General features: G+C 37.5%; 1 protein-coding gene across 3 annotated transcripts in view; it reads left to right on the top strand.

Annotated features, from left to right (window-relative positions):
• ARHGAP42 (Rho GTPase activating protein 42) overlaps positions 1-13,145 on the top strand; it is a 139,691-nt gene that overhangs the window by 93,759 nt on the left and 32,787 nt on the right. For all 3 annotated transcript variants that reach the window (XM_058836556.1, XM_058836547.1, XM_058836539.1), the window contains 3 exons: positions 6,367-6,471; positions 9,774-9,903; positions 12,964-13,064. In XM_058836556.1, the coding sequence (XP_058692539.1) occupies positions 6,367-6,471; positions 9,774-9,903; positions 12,964-13,064 (336 nt within the window). The remainder of the gene's footprint in view (positions 1-6,366; positions 6,472-9,773; positions 9,904-12,963; positions 13,065-13,145) is intronic.

Genomic DNA, 13,145 nt, shown 5'->3' with positions numbered 1-13,145 from the left:
TTTTGTTTTCTTTAGAATGTATGCATTTAAAGCTGAAAATTGAATTTAAATTATCATTTTTTTGCTCCCTTTTTAAGTTTTGGATGCAGGTTCTTTGTATATAGACACACACTAAGATCTTGGCTTGGGCACTTCCCATGTTTATTGAAGGATTATGTAAGAGTTTAGTATCTACTGTGAAGTGAAATGTCTGATGACTTGAAGTGTGCATAACATTTTAATGGGACGTCATGTAATGTTGTGTCTGTGCAACACATAATTGATGTTTCCTAATACTGTGATTTAATGGCTTAAATTCTGAGCCAGTTTTTAAATTTAAATATTTTGGGTAGGCAGTATACACAGACATTGTTCTGAGTTACACATGAAGTAAAGTGAAAAATCAGTTTTTCTGTAGGATAGGTAAGTTTATCTTTTTGTTGGTGGAGTTATTTGCCTTTAGTTTACTTTGCACATAAAGAAAAGAATATGTTGATATGCCATTAAAGAGTAAGATAAAGTTGTGTTTCAATGTCCATATTTAACTCTGGGATTTCCTTCTGGGCTGTGTTTCCATCCCCCACTCCCGACTCTCTTGTGCGTCAGTCAGTACCAAAAGCATCTTTGTTACGATGTGCTGGCATATTTCTGTGGCCTAGTAGCACTATTAGTAGTGTTCATGTCAAACAGACAGGCCTAGCTTGCCAGTTGCCTGATGTAGTTAGTACCTACAGCCCTTGACACAGAGCTTCCAGTGCCATGTGTCCCTTCCCATTAGGCACACTGAGCACAGCAGAGCTCTGCTTGTCAAAGAGGAACATGACGAGTATAACTTTCTCTCCACACCATCTCCCAGCTTCCTTGTAACTACTGAAGCAGCACTCTTGACTGTGAAATTGGTTGAGTTACATCTCTAACGCCCCGTGTCACCAAGAAGAGCTGCTCAGATGCCTTCTTTCCATGAGTGTGTATTGTATAGTGAATGTTTGACATTGATGCAAACTAATGAACCTGGATTCAGCAAGCAGTACTTACAGAAATCCTATCTTTATGGCATACAGCTGCCAAATCTTAGAGACTAAAACTTTGCTCGGATTCCTAAATAAGAACATTTTTCTACCTGTCACAGATTAATCCAGAGTGTGTCTCTCTGTCTCCTTCTGCAAAACTCTCACATCCTGGAAAAATCTAGCAATCTTGACCTAGCTCTGACCCTAGTACAGAAGACTTTGTGCTCCTTTAATGTAATAGAAGCTTTCTGTATTGAAAAGACCTTGTACTATGCAACTACATATAGTTAAAATAGGTAAAAATTACTTTTAAGTGTATCCATTTCCACACTCGCAGATCAGTAGGCGTTCCAGCCCAGTATGACATACTTGATGTTTCAGGGGAGGGTACAGGAAGTACTCTGGTGACTGAGTAATGATAGGCCTTGCAGGTAATGTCTTCTGACTTTGGATGTGAATTTATTTATAATCAATCTGGATATAGATGGAGCTTAAATTATAAGATCAGTTATAAAATTTTGAGTCTTTAAAACTCTTAATTTTTGTTTGTAGTCTGTTGCATACAACATGCTGAAATAAGAGCATTTGTTAAAACCCATAAGGCAAAATATGCCTCATGTGAAAAGTAAATTAAAATACAAATCAGCAATACTAAGAGATTGAAAAAAAAAACAAATTAAACAAACAAAAAAATACAAAGACTTCAAAATAGGCTTTCTAAAATTCATGTTTATATGAGTGATGTTGGAAGTATGAGTGTGTGTTCCTAGATGAAAGGTCTAGATATGGACAAAGCCTAACAATCTTTAAAATCGGGTATCAAAGGAATTGTCATATTATTAATTTTCCTCTGTGTGCTCTATGAATGTACATATGGCAGAGGAGGCCTGGTGGTGTGTCTGCATGGACATTCCTCCTCAGGAGCTCTGATGGTTGTGGGTCATTCTAGTGTATGTGCTGCCTGTGCTTCTCATTTATCAGCACGGTGTCACATCTTGGAATAACTCTCAGTCTGACATCTTGCTAACAGACTCACTGAAGGAAAGTTTGACAAAATAAATCTGTTAGTGCAGTGAAGGAGGAAACTGTGATGCCCATGCAAAAGAAGGATAAGTTCATGATGTGGGAATAGAACTTGAAAAGCAAATGATCTGTTGAACATCCTTTTAAGACCTTCACTTTCTCTAAGCCAAAGGATAAAGACAATCTGAGAACCAGAGTGGGAGAAGTAACCTAGCAAATATTGACAGGTGGGTTACAGCTAGGACAGGGAAAGTCAGTAAAAGTGGAGTGTGTTCTCTCCTGGAAGAGACTCGGAAAGATTTTAAGGTACAGATGCTAATGACTCATACAGTGAATAGATTATGATATTTAGAGTAGACTTTTGCAGCTGTTTCTTAGGCCCTGAATTTCTCTTTTTTCTCTGCTTCTTTATCAAAGTGATTACTAATGTGTGCTAGTGTAACTGACATATTCCTATTTGCAATCCTCCTAGATCTTGATTTTTTCCCAAGGGAAAATACCTCAGGGTTTTGTACAGATAATGAATTTAAACTTTTTCTGAAGGACAAATTAGTATTCAGATTTACAGCTGGATAAACAATAAAGCAAAATAAGTGACAATAATCTGTCTTGCTAGCTTTTCTCATCTGATCTCAAAGAAGCTAGTCCAAGCCAACAGTGCTTTCTGAGGGTGTTGTGCTTGTTAAAACAATGCAAACACCTTCCTAAAGTTCTGCTTTGTCCTTTGGTGATGCCAGGACTTCCTTGTCCTGTAGAAATCAGGGCACAAAGTTCAAAAGCAGTAAACTATCTGAAATGTGAGGGGTGCTCAGTTAAATGTTTATTTAGAGAGAAGAAAAAAAGAACAGCCAACTGAAAAACATTGCCTGTAATTGCATGCATTTCCATGAGACTTCACAGTGGATGTTAAATTTGAATTTCCCTTTCTTGCGTTTTCTACATTATTAACTATGTCCACTTTAATCTGCAGAATAAGTGCTATCTTCTTATAAATAAAATGAAAACAGGGAGACAGGGACTTCTGGCTTATGTGCTGCAGGCCAAAGGTTAAATTCCTCCCCTATCCGAAACCTAAGTACAGTCTTCTTCCTGTGAGAATGAAACGACCAGGCAGTCTTGAGGTCAGCAGCTCTACATAAAAATAAATAAAGTCTCAAGAAGTAGTTGGATTTTGTTTCGAGTTCTGTGTTGAAATCCTTATGGCTCTGGTGTGGTGCGTAGCTTTGTATTCTGCAGTTCAGACCTCAGTTTTACTGAGGTGACTGATTAGATACTCAGAATGAGGTAACTGTAAGACACTTACTAAAATGAAAAATTGTTGATAGGAAAGCATCAAGCACTGTTTGTGATGTTTGATGAAATAAACTACCTCTTTATGTGTGAATACCACCTCAAAATACATTCTGAAAATTTTCTTTGATAGGAAAAGGGACTGATTTTCTATTCTTGTATTTTATGTTATTTTTTTCTATTTGATATTAATTTCTGTAAAATTATGAGCCTGCCTTTAGCAGCAGTGCTACTTCTAATGCAAACAAAAAGAAAACCCCACTATAAGCATAAGCCTAAGGCACAGGACCTCGGCTTTTAAATCTCTTCCACACAGTACCATGGCTGTACCTGTTCTAATGGAGCTGATGCTGGAGGTACCTTAGCAGCACAGGCCAGTTGGACAGAGGGCATTTTCTGATTCCTGTTTTTTCCACTGCTAGTGACATGTACATTGACGTGAATACCACCCTCAGTGTCATATATTAGCACAGAGTTTAAATATGCTGATCTAGAACTTGCATGACACTTTTCTTTTATTCCTATTTTTCTGAGTGCTGTGAGAGTGTTTAACCAGGAAAGCCTCAAGGCCAGATCCTCTGCAATGCACAACTGCCAGAATACCTGAGAAGTACTTTAACTAGAATGAATTCAGATTTTTCTCAAGGGCTTTTTTTTTTTTTTCTTCTGGTTAAGTCTGTGGCTTTTTTGTTGTTTTTCCTTTTTTTGCTGCTAATGTTGTATTTTTACTTTCTGATAAATTCAGCTTTGCTGCCATCTTGTGTTAAATGTTTTCCTTGGTATTTCTCAGTGTATTCTGTAAAAGTGTTTTGTTTGATGTAAAATGTTTTTCTTCAAGTATTGAAGCTGAAATTTATACAGTTTATTCTCCTGAAATGCTCTTTAAACTGATCTTTAAAAGTCAGGCATAAGATGACATACTGAAACTTTGTCCCACTACTTCTTTGTTGTAACTTCGGTGTGTGTTAGTGTGGTGATCTGGCTGCAGTTTTGCTAAGTGTTATTCCTACTCTATCTTCAGCTGAAAGGGGTGGGATTAGCAGCAGGCTCCTGTTTGCAGATTATGTTAATCTACACATTCTTTTGACTGGGCCAAGTCAAAGAAAGCACAGAAGTAGTTGTGCTGTGGCATTCAAAAGAGTTGTAACTGGGGACACTGATGAGTGACTGAATCTAGAGTGTGAGAATGGGCTTCACATAACTGGAGGCAAAGCAGAGCTTTAGTTATAATTTGCGTACTTTGTACTTTATTCATAAAAAGGAAGATTAATTTTCTTTTTTTTTCTTTAAGTAGTTATTTCCAGAATTCAGATTTAGAATTAGAATTGTAGTCTAGAATTACAGGAAATTATAGAACCCTTTCTATCTGTTTGCACAACTGGAGGTTTTTAAGATAAACTGTTATATTTGGACCTTCCTCAGAAACACTTGGATAATCAGTTTAATAATAATAATTTCAGGGTCCGGTCCATCACCCGGCTGAGGTGATGATTTCAGCTGGACAGATGAATCATATTGAGATTGATTTATACAAGATGTAGAGCCCTCCACTTGAGACTGCATTGCCTTCATTGTTTGATGGTGGAATATGGTTCAGGAATTCACATCCACTGTAGAGGCCCCCACAAAAACTTGCTTTTATGTCCAAGGATCTTCTCAGTTCTTCAGGCTCTATGACTGGCTTACTGGGCAGCTGTGGGCTTGTACCACCTCTGCCCAAGGCCAGGGGTTCACCTGATGCTGCAGTACCAGTAAAAAACAATGCAGAGTCCTTCTCCCAGCCGTAGCTTCTGTTTGTGTGCGCACTGATGGTCTGTTCACCTCCAGCTGCTTTAACTTACTAATGCAGCAAAAGAGCAGGCAGGTAAACAGGCTCTCAGTAGTCTCATAGAGAGTAATGGGAGAGAGGAGGCAGAACAATTTACCTACAATTCTTCAAGTAGGGCTGAAAGTAAATTTAAAGGAAATACAAGCAGAGTAAAAGCTACATGTTTATGCTATTCCACTTCCAATAATCTATGGTACTGCTAACACAAAACAAGCACGTTAAATATGAACAATGGCATTTTTGTTGCCTGAGTCTAGACTACTTCAGTAGTCAATGAAGAGAGATAAATGTTTCCATTGGATCATTCATCCCATTCTGAGAGAGAAGTCTGAAAAAGGGAAAAGAATTATGCTCTGGAATACCTGTGGTTCTTTACCGTAAGAAAGTAAAGTCTGGACAGCCAGTTACTTAGCCCAGATGATAATGGTGTAATATACTAAGGCAAATCCTTTTTATTGTTCAAACTTCTATTGTTTTAAATCCAAATTAATTTATCTTCTTTTTTTTTTTTTTGTAAACTAAATTATATGTACAGAGAAAGCAGTCCATGGTAAGAAATTAAATGCTTGTTACTTAACAGCAGGTAGGGTGAGTTATAGCAGTGTCAAAATGCTTTTAAAATTTAAAGCAGAATAAGTTAGAAGGCTTTTAGGCTTTTAAAACTAAGAGATGACTGGAATGCATTAATTCAAGAGCTAAAATCTAGTTGCACTTTTTACTACTTGAACATTGCTTTAAAGCAAACTTTAAAAGGACTTTTCAACTGGATATATGCAGGCTACAGTGGTTCTGCTGGAGTCAATCACAGACATACCAGATAGAGTTTGCATTTTGTTCAGAGCAGGAAGAAATAGTCTGGGTTTCTTCTGTTGTGCTAACCTATCCAAAACATACTTTCTACAGTCTCATTTGTGGAAAATAGGTCATAGCCCAAGCAACGACTATGAAGAAAGTGAAAAAATATTTTGAAGAAGAAGCACTTGAACTCTGAAATTTTAAACTTGGAGAATGCACACCAGCAAAGACTCTAGCTGCAATACAGGATAAAATGACTAGGACAGTGAATTAAATTATTATGGAAATTGCAACTTTATGACACAAAAGCGTGTGTAACTTTTCTCTTTCTTAAGGTGTCATCATTAATTCCTTCTCAGCAAAACTTTGCCTTTGACGGTAAAAGCATAGAGTGTTCCAGGAGTTAAAAATGTATAATGCTTCTCAATTTTACCTTTTCAGCTCTTGGCCTTTCTTCAAGGATTATTTACATTTTACCATGAAGGATATGAACTGGCTCAGGAGTTTGCACCATACAAGCAGCAACTGCAGTTCAATTTGCAGAATGTAAGGATGATTTGTATTTACATAATTTAATTTTTTTAATTGATAATTTCAGTTCAGGATATTAAAGTAGACTTATAGCACTTTATTGAAATTCTAAATCTTGCAATGTTTTACTAAGCTGAAATCAAATTCATATGCAAATAGGTAAAATTTTTTTTATAAGGTTAATATAATTAAGATTCCTGACAAAAAATAACTTTAGATAGTAAATTTGTGATTTCCAGATCAAAACTTTGGGAGCAAGAACAAGAACAGGACAGCAGCCAAGTTTTTATTTAAACTTGTATAAAAGCTTTCTTGAGAATGATGATAAGTGGAGGTACCAAAAATGCTCCAGCTGGCATGGAATGATAGTTTGTCCTGTTATCTGCTGACTTCCCACTGTATATAAAGTGTACTTGGGAAGCCATTGTCTGGCAGTTCTCTATACCGTTAAAGAATAGGCAGGACCTTCCTCCGTGGTGAGCAGCTCTCACGGGCATTAAGGTTGACCAGAAGAGAGAATCTCTTTTTTGTCTAGAGGGTTGCACTCAACTGAGCGGACGGATCTTTTGCTGTAGATTGGTCTGGATTTGGTAGTCAGAGCCATAAAAGATCCCATTTTGGGCACAAACTGCTCAAAAAATGTCATAGCTATCAAAGATAACTAAAATGCAATTATTCAACATACTTTTCCGCTCATATAAGTGCTGTATACAAGTGTATATTTGTTTTACTGTGTAATTCAGATACTACATTTCCAAGGACATACAAATGAGTAGGTACAAAATGCTATATACACTTTGCTTTTAAAGCAAAAAGTGAACTTCAACATGTCAATGTTGGACAAGCCCAACATATTTCCTAAGAAGTCCAGAACAAAGTCCAGAACAAATTTTTTTTAAAAAGTGAAGTCCATTTCATTCTTTCAAAAAAAGGCACACCTTACAATTTTCTGTAACTTCATCATCCCTTTTGCATCTCTTGTTCATATTTATAGATCCCATTTAAAATTCTGCTTGAGGAAATAAGGCTAAACTTCCTAGATGATTAACCACTTCCTTTTGGATCAAAATGCTCTCTGTCTACAGAGCATCCCAACCACTTTTCGTTTCAAATATCATGTTTTCTAGTTTGCTACTAAGACACTTTCAGAAAAAGACACAAGGGGTCAGTGTTGTTGCACAGCAGTTTCACTGAAAGAGTGAAAAATGTGCTTCTGTCCAGATATTTACTTATTTTAATTCAGCAAGTTCTGAGAAGAGCATGAGCTCACTGCACAGACCAAAACTGACATTTTAAGTAATCATATGTTTCTTCTATGCATGTCTCTACAAAAGCAAAATTATTAAAGGATTTTTTTTCAATTTCAGTATTAATTAAGAAATAGTTAAATTTAGTGTTTTCTAAATATTATATCAGCATGACTTGAAGTTGCAAATGGATTACAGAGAGAGAGGGAGATGTGAAGTTAGGCAGAAGGATTAATGTATTATTATTTTTTTAAAATTATATATCAGAAAACATAAATGAAGATATAGTGGGGATAAGTATATCACTCATTCCCATTACACAGCAGTATAAATTCTGGCTCCAGATCTACATCCACAGCTTCACACAGCCAGCTGGCTTCTCTACGTACTTGTCATTCAGAGCATCACCCAAAATCAGATTGAAGTGAAATAATTTATATAGGTAAAGACAAACTGAAGACAGGGAGAAGTGCATTCAGCCTGTCTGTAGCTGTCAAAAGTACTCCTCTCCATTGCACTGTGTGTCAGGTTTTGAGGAAAAGTTGACCTGAACTGTTGTTTCTCTTCTTAAAAATGCCCTACAGGTTAGAGCAGGAGCAGTAGTAGCAGACCAGCAGCTCTTAACAGGTCACGGTGTTCTAACATGACCTGTTGTCACTTTAACTGTCTCAGCTAGCCAGTGGCATGCTTTGTGTGTCCATTTGGTTTCTGTAATTTCATTCAAAGACCTGGCTTAAAAGTAGCAATTAAAAACTTCATAGATGGAGACAAACTCTTAAAATGGGGACATTCCTTCATGAAGGTCTCAAAATGACCTCTCTTAAATTTGGTCTGCATTGATACTTCTTCTGAAGGACGTAATCTGAAAAGTTCAGATTAGAATTTTACCTCCCTCTTTAATAATAGTGTTTGTCTTCAAGACCAAGATTAAGCATGTATACTCTTATACCATTGTGCAACTAACTACACAAACAGCCCATGAAAAAGGGGAAGTATTCACTGGTGTATAAAGTCCTGAGGGTATCTTTCTGACTAGTGGGAATTCCAGTCCATAGATGACTTTGTAGGAACATTACAAAAAACTTCATTCTTTTCTTTGACCTATAGGAACAGAGTGTTCAATATCTGATATTTAATTAGTTAAAGCTCTGGCATCTCCCAGTAGTTCTCTTCTGCTGTCCCATGCTGGGTACATGGAAGGAAACCCTAGCCTCACTGAATTAACTAAGAAGTATCTATTTATATACTGAAAGATATAAGAAAATATGGAAAACCCACCTTAGTACCATAGTTGTTTGCTTTGTTACTTGTCTGGTTACACGTGTGATATTTAAGACAGAAACACTTCTTCTGTGCTTTTGGCATAGTTCTGCCTCTTGTGAGCTGTTTATTACCTCCCCTTTTTTTAATACTGAACTGTAGTGTTTGCCAGGTCAAAACTTGTTCATGACAGTACCAGTAACCTGACTATTCTGAGCAGCAGCACCTGTGGTAGCACTGCAGATATGGATACACAGAAAATTTGTCTCTTCTATGTGTGTAGAAACTGCAGCTGTCTGGACTCATTAGCCTGGATTTAACCCAAACTAGTGTTTTCTGCACTGTATTTAAAGTGCTTCACTGGTCTTACTACTTCAGATTTAGGGCTAAGCTGTCAGCAGCTTCTAGTTTAGCCAGGCATCTGTCTGAGAATCCCAGAGTGTACAAAGAGGAAGCCTATATTTCTCTGCAAAATACTGTGTAAGCATATCTAAAGATATGAAATTACCTCCTGTCTGAGGTTAGTGACCTGCAGAAAGAGGAATGGTGCTATTCTCAGCTGTGTTTTCCTTACATTTGTGTGCCTGAGTTGAATTATTCATTACTATGTTATTCCTAGGCTTCTAGCAGTGAAGAGTATTATTCTTTATTGCATTTTTTTTTCCTTTTCCCCCTTTTATGTCTCTCACAAATGCTTTTGTTGGTCTCCAGTAGTGTCCTTGGCATTATTTGTAATTAGTCATTCATTGTTATTTTAGTAGTTGCATGAGATAACGTGGGGTTTTGTTTGTTTCCTTTTCTGGATATTAGACTCGGAATAACTTTGAAAGCACTAGGCAGGAAGTGGAGAGACTCATGCAAAGAATGAAATCAGCCAACCAAGATTACAGACCACCAAGTCAGTGGACAATGGAAGGCTATCTCTATGTGCAGGAGAAACGTAAGTACAGCAAGGAAGGTCTGTGCTATTGCTTGCCCCAGTGGTTGACTGGTAGCAAGCTCAGCTCTGAACCTGCACCTTGCTGCAAACTCCCAGCACTCTGCCTTGGCTCCCTTCTGTTTCCTGTACTTTCCCTGCCTGAACAGGGCCTTCCGTTCAGCCATCAGGAGCACCCTGTACCAGAGACCTCCAATGACCCAGCCATCTTAAATGAACATGTGCTTAATGGAAATCAAAGATGTAAGAAAAGCTCATCTAAGTACTGTCTTACCATAGCTAACCATAGCTAGTTTTATCCTCAGTAGAGCTGCAAGTTTTAAGAACACAGTCTATTTATTAATTGATTAATAAACATAAAAGAAATCTGTGTTAAGTGGAAATTACACTGAGCCGTGCTAATGGGGGAGGGAGAAAAGGAGTGAAGCACCAGGCACATGCTGTGCTTCATTAAATAGTGAGAGGCCAGCTTGACATCTTCTTACTGAAAAGAAATTTTTATTCTGGAGTAACAGGGTCTGTAATCATTGTGTAGTGGGAAAGGTACTAGTTGTATAATTCCTTGTTGTGCAAGTTTACTTGCCTACAACCCTTATCCTGTGGGTTCTTGTCCAATTGTGAGCTACTGGGTTAAATGTTTGCTGTTCTTGAGAGTAAATTTTGTATATATTTATTACTGGTATGCATGGTGGTAAATATAGGTTTTTCTTAAAAATGGCGCTAGGCCATAAATTGTTTTCTTTCAGATAGATGGCCAAGAGTAACAAGCTTAAAGTTGCAACACAGGTGTCTGCATACAATTTTCTAATGAAAAAAGTTGACTTCTTAACTTATCTTAAACTGCTTTGAGAATGCTCATCCATCTTATAATATGCTAAAAGAGATAATGAATTGCCAGCAAAGCAAACATTTATTCTGAAAAATTACAGATTTTATTATGCTAAGTGAAAGTAACTTAAAATATAGGAGCAGAACAGCTAACTTTGAGGGTATATAACCATTTGAATTTTTGATTCATGACTTTACTTTCTTCCAGAACACAGGCAGTAGGAGAGCTTTCTCAAAGTCAGCATAACAGACCACATAAATTTCCACAGCTATGTTTGTGGATTGACAGACATCCAACTTACATGACTGATTCAGTCTGTCATATAACCACCACCTTTGTGGGTACATTGAGAAGGCAAAACCTTTGTATCTGTAGTAAAAATACTAGGGGTTTTTTTCAACATTTTTATTTAATTCTTCAACTTTAAAAAAAAACCAAACACAAACGCATTATAATACTTTTTTTTAAAGTCTAGGTTCCTCGTTTTTGTCTTTGTTCTAGACAGGATAGGGTTAATTTTTGCTGTGGCCAGGAGTTGGGCATGACTAGGTCCTTACTCAATACCACCTCATCATTTTGTGGGGATAGGAGATAGGATCCTTTCTGGGTCCCAAAGGTGGCAGAGGGAGCACTCAGGTCAGATGTCTCCACATGATGAGCATTGTGAATCATTTGCCTCTTGCACACTCTGTTATTAATATTGCTGCTGCTGCTGTTTCTTTTCTTATTTCATTGCTGTCTCCAGTAAATTGTTCTTATCTCAACTCTGATCTTTACCCTTTATGCCTCCAATTCTTCTCTCCAGCCCACTGCAGGGGAGAGAGAAGGATGGGGGAGGGAGTGAGCAATGCATGGTTTGGAGTCTTTTGCTAGGAACACTAAATTGGGGAATACCATTCCTTAACCATAACACATTTTAAGAATTATTAGGTCTGCACATACTGTAGCTTGAAAAAATCAGTATCATGTTTTTCCCATGAGTAACTCTCATTGAAGAATCTGGGAGCTTGTGTTGGTCTCCTTGCCACAGTGAAGTTCCAGAAAATATGGGAGATCTTATCTGTACTTCTAGGATGTGAAGATAATTCTGGAAAGTGTGGGAGAATTCACTCCATATCCTCACAGCAAAGAACACATTATAAATGCCTGTATATCTAAACTGCCTTGGTGTGAACCAAGTTTAAAACACCACTGAGCTTGAGCTTGAGAGGGTTTTGTGTTTAGATTCCCTAAAGGTTCACAGCAGTGCCTGAACAAAGCTCTGGGCAGCCCAACAGTGAAAATATCTGCATGAGAGATCCTATACTTGGAGTAGGATTAAGAAGTAGTGTGATGTGACCTCTCTAGGATAAGGCACACATCCACTTACTTGGGGATTGCTGAAGATACCACCTATCACTATCTAAATTGAAGACAAGTGAATCTCTGAGTACTGTACAGTATACTTTGGTATTGTGAGCATGTGCACGTGTCAGTTTGTGGACATGGTCAGTTGTGCACCACTGTTACAGCCACCTCTTCCCCAGCAGGACTCCCTCCAAGGCATACAAGGCCAATGTTTCTTGCTGCAGGTGCTGCCTTTGCACACAGCATTTTATCTCTCATTTCTAAACCAATGTATTTTAGAGTGCACAGTTCCTTTGCTTTTTTTGCATATAGAGAAATCTCCTGTCAGTGTTCAGCTACGTAAGATTAAATCTCTCTCTGAACTGTTGCCATTTTACCTACTCCCTTAAGGTAACAGGTGGAAGAATAGCCTTTCTGTGATATTACCAAAAGCATTTGTTACCTTTGACAAGAACTCTGAAAGTAAAGGAAAATAGAGTCTAATTTTCTGACTTCATCCACTTTTTTGCATTTAATACCAGACTTCCAGGTTTCCCTAAGAAAAAGGGTCTGTGTTGTGTCTGTGTTGTGTTTCCCTTGGGTTGATAAAATCAAAACTGTATTTTCTATGCAGAAAACTCCTCAGCTCTGTTCTTGCCCTTTCCCTGCCTTGTTACCACAATAGAATGCTGTTACCCATCCAGTTGCCAAAGTCAGTCTACTGGAACTTTGTTGGACAACCTTATCAAGCTGCAATTTTTGAAAATTATATGTGAATAACATGTTCAGATTAAAAAATAAGGAATAGATTGCATATGGATGCTACTTTGTTTCATTTTCTTCTCTAATTCCAACTATAGTAGTGGTAAAATGACAATTACTTTTGATACTATCTCTCTTTACTCTAGGACCCCTTGGATTTACATGGGTAAAACATTACTGCACTTACGACAAAGGAACAAAAACTTTTACAATGAGTATAGCTGAAACAAAGTCTGGTGGAAAAGTGGTGAGTTACATGTACATGAACACATACATGAGCTGTATATTCCATGGTTTTTATTAAGCATTTAAGAACTGCTAAAAGAAA

Source organism: Poecile atricapillus, chromosome 1 (genome assembly GCF_030490865.1).
Source record: "Poecile atricapillus isolate bPoeAtr1 chromosome 1, bPoeAtr1.hap1, whole genome shotgun sequence".
NCBI classification, from domain to species: Eukaryota; Metazoa; Chordata; class Aves; order Passeriformes; family Paridae; genus Poecile; species Poecile atricapillus.
The sequence above is the reverse complement of the archived record's forward strand: the minus strand, read 5'-3'. Positions and strand labels throughout refer to the sequence as shown.